We start from the raw sequence: 11,933 nt of genomic DNA, 5'->3' as shown, positions 1-11,933 counted from the left end.
ACAGAGGAACCTTTACATTGTCATTTAGCTGTATATTTGTAGTGGTATTGTATAATGCTTTGATTATGGCTAAAAATGCACAGTATAAAGACAAAAGTCTATAGAAAATATCAGTGAGCTGCTGTTAGTGCATCAGACTCAAAGAGTAAAACCACAGACCGCTCTAAGTGGTTAAACATTATTAGACCACATTGTTTCATTTTCTCCCTGTTTTGACCATTCAAATCCTTTTTTTTCAGCCCACAAGCTGCTGGTTTCACATAGATTCCTCAGAGGAAGTCATGGTCTGAGTCACATCAGTTTTTATTTCAGTGATTTCAGAATGTATGCAGTAATGGGTGTAGAGACCTTTACTGCGTGATACTCAAGTGATGAGCAGTTAGCCATAGGACGGACAGAAGTTAAGTTCTACTTTTTAGAAATAAGAATGCCCGTTGGACTCACGGTAGAAGCAAACGGGTGTAAAATTTGCTTGGAAAATTGTAATACGGTGGTAAAAATGTACTAAAACCACTTCATAGCTTGTCAATGTGGCACATGTGTGAAAACCATACATATCAGACAAAATGAGCATTTTATATATCCAGCAGTATTTATTGCACGAGTTAGCAGATGATGCTTTGAAAGGTTACAAGTTTAAAACTTTGGTGTGAAATTTGCAAAAACTAAAAAATGTTTAAGTGGGGGAAAATCTGCCTGCATGTTTGTTTTAAATGGTTCAAAGATGGCTAACTGATGGCTTTGGAAATTTGATGCATATCTAAAATGTATGTCAGGGTTGGAAAAGTAAACTTGTGAAATGTGTTTTTTTCAGACTTTAGTGTTTCAGGTCCAGAAATGTGAAAATGATAAATCAGTGTGTAAATGAAAGAACACAGAAAAACATAGTTTTGAGGTTAACGTTTTGTTTTCCAGTGCTCCTATGAGAAAAAGCAGAACGTGGATTAAAAACACTTTCAGTTTCTTTAAGTGATAGAAAAAAAAAAAAAAAAAGAATGAGACAAAGTGAAATTTCCCAATTTGTGCAAGTTGCTAATCTGGTGTGCTGGTGTGTTCGTGTGTACCACTTCTCAGCATGAACATAGCAGCAGCTAAGAAGAAATCAGCAAAATCTGTTTTTCTTTCCCAACAAAAACTGATGTGTTTATTTGTAAATGGTTTCACAAAAACCTTTATTGAAAAGAAAACCCAAAAAATTAAGCATATGAGGGGTTCAACCATAACCAACACACACACACACACACAAGCCTGCTGGATAAGTTTTAGCCACTTCCTCAAAGTTTGTCTAATAATATCAGACTGAAGTGTGAACAGGAAATAATGGCTGCATTAATAGTATTGGTGTAACTTCCTTAAAATTACAGGGCGTATCTGCCAGTCAGTGTTACGTGTGGTAGAAGAACAAATAAGAGCATCAACACGAAGCACACAGCAAGTGCAGCATCTGCTCAGCTGTCTCAGTTGTTCCACAATGTCCTCACATATTTATGCCAAACCAGATTTGTCAAAAAAAGTGAGAGCGAGAAGGCGGAGAAGAATGGGAAGAGAAGGAAGTGAGCATCTATGAGACTGCAGGCGATGTTGTGGGTAATCGGACTAATTTTCAGTCACAGGATGGAGGTAAATAAATAATGATGTTAAAAAAAATTTAATTCAAACATGGTGGAGGAAAGTATGAACCCATTGTTTGTTTTAATCTGTGATCTTTGTTTCATGTAGCACCACAGACTCCAAAGCATCCTACAGTCCAGAGAGGGCTTGTCGGAGGTGTCGTGCTGTGTTTGGTGATGTTAGCTGGGATCATCACTCTGTCCATATACAGTAGGATAAAATGCAACACCTCAAAACCAGTTAACAGGATCGTTTGTTCGTCACACACAGAAAGAACGGCTGTATAACCATTATAATTTCTACTAACAACATGGGATGGTTCAGATGCCACTCGCTTTGAATATGAAGTGTCAGGGACAAAGTTTGTCATTTGTCTTCATGCACACTACACCCACATGACATTTACACTGAATTTAGTCAGTTAGTATCACACTTCAGCAGTCTGGGTTCTGAGTATTTTGGGTTGATTGTAACAATATTTTTTCCTGGCAACATGTTTTGCCTCCACAAACTGTCTTTAAAGCTGATAAAATTCACTGCTTTGTGTTGGTGCATTACCATCAATAAAGATAAAAAGAAATAAAAGGACAAATATTCTCTTTTAGTAACAAGTAAAACAAAATTTAATTACACACTACAAACTACACACATCCACAGACATTCACACCCATCACACTTTCACACCCCAACTTGCGATGCAAGTATAAAGTGTATTTACAATGAAAAAATGCCCATAGTTGTCAGTAATAAAACTGCATACAAGGTATTGATGCCATGATACCAGTCAGTATTTCACTGTAATAATTACGATAGTGGTAAATTTAAATGAGAGTAATTGTTAAGTCAGTCACTGTCATTGTAATTTCAGGTCTGTGTTCAGTGTGTTGTTAGCTTTGGGATAACAACTGTTCAACAGTATGGTGTTTTTGGTTTTGGCTGCCCAGTTACGCAGACCGGTGTTAATTTGTTATCCTTTGTGTTGTTTTGATCACTCTGGGCTTGTTGTCTGCTGTGGAGCTGCTGTTCTACTACACTAGTATGCTATAAGATAACACACTCTCAACAGAGCAGTGATAAAAGGACAACAGCAGGTGTTGTTGCAAGTTCATTTTGCGGACGTCAGATGCATGATAATATTAGGAGAATATTACAGGCTATAGAACAAGCAACAAAAGACAAAAAGAGCACAGTGTTAAGTATAGACGCTGTAAACACTTTTTAATATGTTAATTGGAAAATTCTGTACAAAGTATTGAACCTATTCAATTATAATAATAATCAATACAGTGTGTAAAGACACAATTCAGACCAAACCGCTGGAGTAAAAATCAGTAGAAGTTTGACAGACAACATTAGACTACAGAGATTGACAATCCACTCTGATTTCTCTCTTTATAGAGCCTCTCACGCAGGTTGTTAGACAGGACCAAGAGATCAGAGGAGTGATGGCGAATGGTGTGAAACAAAAAATAGGACTTGTTGCAGATGATGTCATAACCTACACCAAATAAATCACTACCTATATTGATGAAACTTTTCCAAACATACGAACAGCTATCAGGATATGAAGTAAATATCAGTAAGAAACAAATATAAACAAATTCCCTACCAGTGTAGTGATCGAGTCCCAAATTACAAGCTGGACTAGAATAATATCAAGGTTTGTTTGGGAAGGTAAAAAGCCTAGAATAAAAAAGGAAACTCTCCAGCTGCCAAAGGACAGAGGAGTAATGGGACGCCCATATCTTAAAGATTACTTTTATGCAGCTCAACTGAGATATACCGTAGGTTGGTGTAAACCAGATTATACAGCAAAATGGAAGGAAATGGAAATAAAATGCAGAGAAAACCCAACAGAGAGTATTATAGGAGATGAAGAAATGTACAAAACAAAAAAAAAAAAAAAACAAACAAAAAAAAAACCAAATAGATCCAAACCCAACGTTTACATTGAGGCAGTGGTTCAGTATAATTAAGAGTTATAAGATACAGAAAGACACCAATTTACTAAGGTGGATAGCATACAGCAATTTTTAACTTAAAATGACAAAAGGTCTGAACAGTGAACAACCAAGGGAATTATGGCATGTTGTGTCTCACTGAAAGATGAACAGCTGGAGTGTTTTTGAGAAATGAAAGAAAAGTTTGATTTGGATAAACATGAATTCTACAGATACCTGCAACTTACAAGCTATTTTAGGAAAGAGATCAGGATGGACGCCACCAAAGAAGTGAATAGTCTGGAATAAATCATAAACAAAGCAAACAAAGAAACCAAAATCAGAATCATACGTAAAATATATTAATAAAAAAAAAAATAGACATTCTACAAAATACATAAAAGAAACATGGGAATCGGAACTTAACATAAGAATTGCAGATGGAGATTGGTTAAATATTTGGAAAATGAATCATTCGTCCTCTAGCTCATGGATCTGGAGGGAGTTGAAAGTAAAAGACAACGCCAACAGGAAGCTCAACTCGAAGAGAAAAGGGAAGAAGAGACTGTATTTAAATTAATACAGCGATGAAGACCACAGGAAAAACTCTTGATTGACTAAGAAGATGATAGAAACAGATACAGTATACTGTAAGGACACCCCCACATCTCTGTACGGTTGGTGTTGGCAAAAAATGTCTTTTTACAAGCAGATATCAACATTTAGATGTAACTTTCCTGATTAAAAGATTTTTAAAATATGTTACCATTTACATCAAATTTATGTTTGTTCTATTAAACATGATTTTCAGCTTATTTTCATCTTTACTGCCAAGTCTCTGTGTAAAGGTAAAGGCATGTTCAGGTGAATATGAGAATATATTTTAAATGTGATGAGTAAATAGAAATGAGCCTCCTACTGGATAATTACTGCATGGGCGATTATCTTTCAGCTGGCAACAAGTTATTTAACCCCAACTGTTGCAAAGAGCAGCTTCTCATTTCTTAAACAACCATGTGGAAAGGCACCTCGTGGTCATAGAAAAGATGTTAGTCTGTTTAAGAAGGGTCAAATCGCTGACATTCATCAAGTAGAGAAACACATTATTAAAAACTGGAAGGAAAGTGGAGAACCATCATCTTTGAAGAAGAAATGTGGTGAGAAAAAAAATCTATTTATCTTTAATTTATATGTTTCATTATTTTGTAAAAGGACTATGTAAAGATTTCAGATGAAAATGAGACTTTTCTTTCCATTTTTTTCTAGGGATGGGCTTTAAAGGGTTAATAGCGAACGTAAGCACATTTCCACACACACAATTTGAAGGGAACTCAAGGGATTGGGACTGAACAACTATGTAGCCATAAGAAAACCACTAACCAGAGAGGCCAACTGGAGAAAAAGGCTTCAGTTTGCTAGGGAGCATAAAGATCAGACTATGGAGCAATGGAAGAAGGTCATGTGGTCTGATGAGTCCAGATTTACCCTGTTCCAGAGTGATGGGCACATCAGGGTAAGAAGAGAGGCAGATGAAGTGATGCAGCCATCATGCCTAGTGCCTACTGTAAAAGCCTGTGGGGGCAGTGTTATGATCTGGGGTTGCTGCAGTTGGTCAGGTCAAGTTTCAGCAACATTATGCTGCTAAAGAACGAGATCAGCTGATACCTGAATGACCCGGTTATTCCATCAATGGATTATTTTCTTTCCTGATCGTACAGGCATATTCCAAAATGACAATACCAGGATTGTAAAACAGTGGTTCAGGGAGCATGAGACATCATTTTCACACATGGACTGACCACCACAGATTCTGGAACGTAACCTCATTGAGGATATTTGGGACGTGCTGGAGAAGGCCTTTCACAGTGGTTGGATTCCCCCATCATCAATAAAAGATCTTGGTAAAAAAAAAATAATACAACACTGGATGGAAATAAATCTTGTGACATTGTAGAAGTGAAAGGAATTATTTCTTAAAGAATATTGCATATGAGCTCTTTATATACACACAGACACACTTAGTGTGCTAAGCATTTTAGAGATGGTTTAATAGTCACATTGCAGTTTATGTGTGCTTTGTGTTCTGACAAGGCTGATGCCTTTTTGAACTGTGCAGATCATATGCTGCAGACCCTTCCTGTTTGTTTCATGCTGTGATGCATTATGTGATTATGCTCTTGATATGGAGACGAGTGTAACCTTCCTGTTCCTCCTGAAGTCGATAATGTCTCTGTGCTGTTCAGGAGTAAGTTGTTGACCTGATGCCATTCTGTCAAATATAAGCATCATAACTGTGGTGTCATCTGAACACCTGATGATGTAGCTGCTGGGGTGACAGGGAACACATTCATGGGTGTACAGGTCATACAGGAGTGGGCTCAGCCCATGATTAGTGTGAGGGGGGAGGAGAGGTGGGGGCTGAGCTTCACATCCTGTAGTCTGTTTGAAAGAAGTCTCTAATCCAGGAGCAGGTGGAAGGTGGGAGGTCCAGGTACCGCAGTTTCTGTACTAAGATGTCTGGTGTGATGGTGTTGAAGGTTGAGCCATAATCTATGAAGAGGACTCTTACATAGTTACCATGGTGTTCAAGGTGGCTCAGCATGGTGTGAAAAGTGATAGTAATGGTGTCCTCAGTGCACGGTTTGCTTCAGTAGGTAAATTGGGAGCTTCAAATGTTGGTGGGAGGCAGACCTGATATGCTGCTGGTCCAGCCTCTAGAACAGGGGTGTCAAACTCCGGTCCTTGAGGGCCAGTATCCTACAGGTTTTCATCGTTTCCCTGATCTAACACACCAGAATAAAATCAAATGGATCCTTCTTGTCAACTTTTTCAAAATAACCCATTAATTTCAGTCAGGTGTGTTAGATCGGGAAAACAATGAAAACTTGCAGGATACAGGCCCTCGAGGACCAGAGTTTGACACCCCTGCTCTAGAAGCATTACATCATTACAGACATTAGGGCAATGGGCCAGGAATTGCTGAGGTCACTGTTGTCTGGTGTCTTGAGGATGGGGGTGACAGTAATGGTTTTATCATACAAAACATGAAAAATTATTACCCTGATGTAGGTTTTCTATTAATGAGAGTTTGTGGATGGTTGTTGTCTTGTACAGCTTGTAGAATCCAGCATTTCTCCCACTTAGCAGCTTGCCTCCATTTGAGGTGTTAAAAAAACTTTGTTTCACTATCATCGTTGATAGCAACAGTCTTTAAAGACAAAAAGACAAGCAATTTTCATTGAAAATGGTCACAAAGAGCAAATTTATATTAATTTGTAAAATCTTCTTTTTTGCGGAGTCCTGTTAGTCGTGCATGATGTCTATTACATCACCCTCAGTGATGGAGGAATACATGGCTACTAACAATTTTCATTAATTATATTTCTTATGTTAATTTAAATAAACTGATTTTCTGTCGTTTGTCTTTTAGTAACCTTGAAAATGAGCGAAATGAACAACAGTAAAAATCAGCTGCAGGTCAAACTTGAAGGTGAGAAAGATTTTAATCTGAATAAACAAACACTAATATCACATGTAGTGACTTCCACAGTCACTAGTGAGGTAAAGGATGGGTTTGGTCTATTTGTATGACGCACCGTCTATGTCTAAAACAAACGCTCTTAGATCTGATGCATTTCTCCTTTTATTGATCGTCTTTCATGGTTGACAGAATTAACACACTGGGCAGGATGCAGCAGTAACCTTGTTGAACTTAACAAGTGATTGTGAATGTAACGCATTTAGACTTAACATACAGACTTTGGGCTATTAAGCCCAGACAAAAATTACAGCTACCCAGCCCTCCTCTCTCTGGCAAAACCACCCGTGGCTGTCTGACAACTTCTTAACAGTTCATCCCGTCACCTACCTCATCCACATGACCCCACCCTGCACATCACCATGACAACCAAATAAAACAAATCATCCACCCAGTCATCATTACTCCAAACATGTTTTATGGGTCCTACAGCACACTTCATAATATTTACCTTAATAAAATCATGTTTTACATTTTTAACTATGTTTGTTTTAAAGCTACGAAAACTAACTTCAGTCAGCTGCAGAGCCGTCATGAAATCCTGAGTAAAAATCACAACCAGTTAATGGATGAAATGAAGAAGCTGAAGAAGAAGATTGAAGGTGAGAGAAGACTGAAACCTAACACATAACATCACCTCTGAACATGTGACATGAATCTAGCTTTAAATTAACTTTTATTTTAAAATCCAATGAAATTAAATCAAATCTGTCATTTCAATTAAATTTTATTGAACGATTTTCTCTTGAAAATTGTTTTTATTGTTATTACAAAGTTGTTATAAATGTGATGATTAACACCATCTTTACTTTTTAAAGATAAACAGAACAACTTGACAGGATAACATTTATAAAATAGGATGAGCCAGATTACGATTTAGGCAGCATGACTCCAGGAACTAACTGAACCTCACTGGTGTCACTTTGGAAACATCTGATCGTTTTATTGATTAAAACTTGCTTTGTTGATCTAAAAACAGCACCACTTCTTTCTGCTCATGACTAATAAGATGTGAAGAATTTTATGGACCACTTCCCTTCACTTTGTTGTTAATCCTGAACATCATTAAGCTGCAGAACATTAAATTTGTAATGTCTGTGTTAGAAAAGAGAAAATGGAGATGGGAAATAACAAAGATGGACCTGGTTTAATATGTTTTTCATCAGAGAATCTTTGTTATAATTGTGAAAAACCTGCTTCTGAAAAAGAAAAACAGGTTTGATTTAAAAGTTCAAATTAAGAAGAATAATTACTGGATGTCTGAAGATTCTCTTTCATCCAGGTCATGACATCCAGTGTTGGTTGTCTCAAGTCAACTGGACTGTTTTAGTTCCTTCAGAACATTGTGCTCTTATCGAGGAAGAGCATCCTCAGTTCTGATGGAGATAAGGGGAGATTTTACTGCAGTAACATGTGAAACCACTGGGTTGAGCTTGTTTCTGGGGAGGAGGTTACTGTCCTGTAGTAGACATCTACTTACCGTCTCTACTGCTTTCATGGCTGGCTGCATGTAAACAAAGTGGTCTCCAACAATGACTGACATGGGTCAAAGCAAAGCAGTGCAGACTTTCACTGTTTACATCAACTATGTGGACAAGAACATCAAAATCACATGAAAAGATGTGAACAACAACAACAGCTGCCTTTCCTGGACTGTACTGTCCACATGATGGAGGACAGGAGCCTGCAGACTGGACACCCCTCATCCTTTAAACACAAGCTCGGAGTTATCAAAACGCTTCAGTACCGGCCAGAAAACATCCCCACCAATGCAGAAGCCCAGGAGCAAAGAAAAACATCTCTTAGGATGATAGAACTTATGGATTGTTTCTACCTGGACTGGACCTTTATTAAAGCTGCAACTAGACCCAGAAACACTACCGACACAGGGAGAAAGGAAAAGAAGAAAAAGGAAAGGGAAGCGTTGTCATCCCTGATGTGGCTGGAACATCTGAGAAACTCAGGAGGATTTTTAACAAACAGCAAATAGCCATGTTTGTCAAACCCAGCCACCCCGTCACACAGAAACTGACTCATCCTAAAGACCCGACTCCACACTCTTAAAAAAGCAACCTGGTGTTGCAGGTCAGTGCAGTGAGGACTGCAATGAGCCCTATATTGAGGAAAACAATCATTCAACAGATGGATGCTCAACACAGGAGAGAAACTCATCAGATCAGGACTCAGATTTTCTCCTTCATTCATTTTAAAATACAGACTTTTGAGGACCTCAGTGATAAAATCTTGGACAGAGAAGACGAGTGGTTTGAGCCGCAAGTGAAAGAGGCCATCTATGTCAAAGTAGAAAAAGCTTCAGTAAACAGAGGAGGAGGACTGAGACATCAGCTCATTTTAAGAAGAACTAAAGATTGAAAATGAAACTTAATGGAGCATGTTAAAATGTAGAGCATCGTCTTCATTTGCATTACATTACACTGCATTAAATCACATTTCACTGAGACAAAGTGGATAAAAACACACTGAACTACAATACGAGTCACGTTTTCACATTTGCTGGTTAGTTTTTGAATTCATGTGAATTTACTGTGATGTATCGTTGGCAGCAACTTAAAACTAACATCTGATTTAATTTTTCCTGTATGAATATTTCTGGTTGATATTCAGAGATCAGCTGTCCTTTTGGATGGAAAAGATTTGGAAGCAGTTGTTACTTTAAATCCACTGAGAGTAAAACCTGGACAGAAAGCAGGAAAGACTGTCAGGAAAGAGGAGCTGATCTGGTGATCATAAACAGCAAAGAGGAACAGGTGGGTGTGTGTTTGATTTTTTATGTCTGTGTGATCTTTGATGTAACTGATCTGGTACTTTAGTCTTGATCTTTTGTCAGTCTGCTTCCTGTCCTGATGGATTTCACTTTAAATGGTTTTCAAGTCCTAAAATCAGGATCAGCTGATCAATTAGATCCATTTACTTGATTTACTTCATAAACTCATTTCAAAATGTAAATATTTTCATATTTCAGTACTTTATGGTTTTGTTTTGACTCAGTTCTGCTACATTTGTTAAAAAAAGAATAATTGTTAAACATGTAGTAAAAATGTGATTTATTTACCAGAACAAAGACCAGATCAGTATGAGTGAAAAAATGTTGCTGAATAAATCATAAACATTAAAAATTATTTTCAAGAACAACAAAATCAGTGAAAACTGTTTTCTGATCAAAGGAAACTACAGGAAACTAAAGTCAGTAGTTTTAATGAAATTTTAACATTTGTTTTAACAAAGACTGAAAATTATTCATTAACATTTTGTTGCTTTTGGTTTTTGCAGAATGGAAGAATTAAAAAGTTTGTTTTTCTTTCAGATATTGTTACAGTTATGTTACTACAACAGCCGAGCAGAATAATGATTTTTTTTTGTTCTACATTTTCTTTGTCTGTCCAGGAATTTGTCAGTAAAGTGAGTTCATGGTCCTGGATCGGTCTTGAATGGACAGGACCTGGATGGAAATGGTTGGACGGATCTCCACTGACAGTAACGTAAGAAATTCTTTACAATGTTAATTAATATCACTGTTTAGAGCCGTAAAATCTAAAATGTAGAATCTTACAATTTTCTCCTGATAAATCTGAAAAATCAGGAGATAATTTTAATTTGTTTCAACAAGTATCTCTCTGAATGAACAACTTGAACTTTGTTCACTAAAATCTTCCTGCAAGCCGACTGAAAAACTACAACAAAACATGTTTACAACTGACAAAGTATTTTACTACATTTAATGGCTGAAAAGGTTTTTCTAGTGTCTGATGGTTCACAGTGAAAAGTCATGGAGGAGGACAGACTGATCAGAAATAAAACCACTAACAAGCTTAAAACCAGGAAGCAGATCAGCAGAGGAAACATTTCTGGAGGATTGAGCAGCTTTTACAGAATTTAATGAATAAATAGAGACAATGTTGGACTTTATCAAGAGTCCATAAATGATCTATAATCAGTCCAGACCCATAATCCTGTGTGTTGTCACATGTGTGTACGTTCTATAAGATGATGAGAAAAGAAATACAGAAAACATCTGAAACTTATAAAGAGGAAATTTATCTGAATGTGGAAATAATCCTGAATTTCAGTCCAGTTGAATGTGATGTTTTATTTCTCCAACAGGTTCTGGAAAGATGGAGGGCAGAACATATACAACAGTTACGGAGTGTATAACAATTATGAAGGGAAATGGAGAACAACATATTACTCTAAAACCGCTAACTGGATCTGTGAGAAAAATTCTTCCATCTCTCAGTGATATAAATGGATGTGCAGTTATTAAACTTTCAAATTTGACACCAAAAAATATGAAGAACAGTTTTCTTTGTTGTAAATTTCAGATGTCGTGTGTCACTCATAATCTACATATATCGTCCCTCTGTAGTCTAATATATAGACAGAGTAGTGAAGGTGGAAGTCATCTATACAACAACAACTACATATAAGTTAGTTACTTATAAAATCATATAATTCTCCTGTGACAGAGGAGCTGTTGCTTAGAGTCTACGTTGCCCATTTTTACCACAAAATGGGGGAGGGGGGGATTTAATACAGAATTACTTGCAAGTAATGAGAGTGGTCGTCCCGACTCACGTGAAGTCGAGAGAGACTCTAGGGAGGCAAGAGGAAAAACAATAGTTATACATTTCTGTAGAAAGAATCCTCCTTCCTGAAGAACTTCGGTGGACACACAACTCCAAGAGCTGGTGTCAAAACAACCTCACATAGTTGTGTCTCCACCAGAACCAGTCTGACTAAGGGTCTGAGGAAGGACCAGATAAAGGTCATCTTACCCTCGTAGTGAACTTTTAACAGAGCATGTATATGAAGAGAATAAACCTTAA

The 11,933-nt window shown here is 37.2% G+C and overlaps 1 protein-coding gene across 1 annotated transcript; it reads left to right on the top strand.

The window, feature by feature from the left end:
• Positions 1-1,544: 1,544 nt before the first annotated feature.
• On the top strand, positions 1,545-11,347 carry LOC121656374 (C-type lectin domain family 17, member A-like). The gene is made up of 7 exons (XM_042011423.1): positions 1,545-1,620; positions 1,720-1,821; positions 6,982-7,041; positions 7,587-7,691; positions 9,715-9,857; positions 10,495-10,589; positions 11,212-11,347. Exons 2-7 carry the CDS (start codon positions 1,788-1,790, stop codon positions 11,345-11,347), a joined length of 573 nt encoding a protein of 190 aa, XP_041867357.1. The 5' UTR covers positions 1,545-1,620; positions 1,720-1,787.
• Positions 11,348-11,933: the final 586 nt, after the last annotated feature.

Source organism: Melanotaenia boesemani, chromosome 17, assembly GCF_017639745.1.
Source record: "Melanotaenia boesemani isolate fMelBoe1 chromosome 17, fMelBoe1.pri, whole genome shotgun sequence".
Lineage (NCBI taxonomy): Eukaryota > Metazoa > Chordata > Actinopteri > Atheriniformes > Melanotaeniidae > Melanotaenia > Melanotaenia boesemani.
Note: the sequence above shows the minus strand (reverse complement) of the source record. Positions and strands in the feature narration are given on the sequence as shown.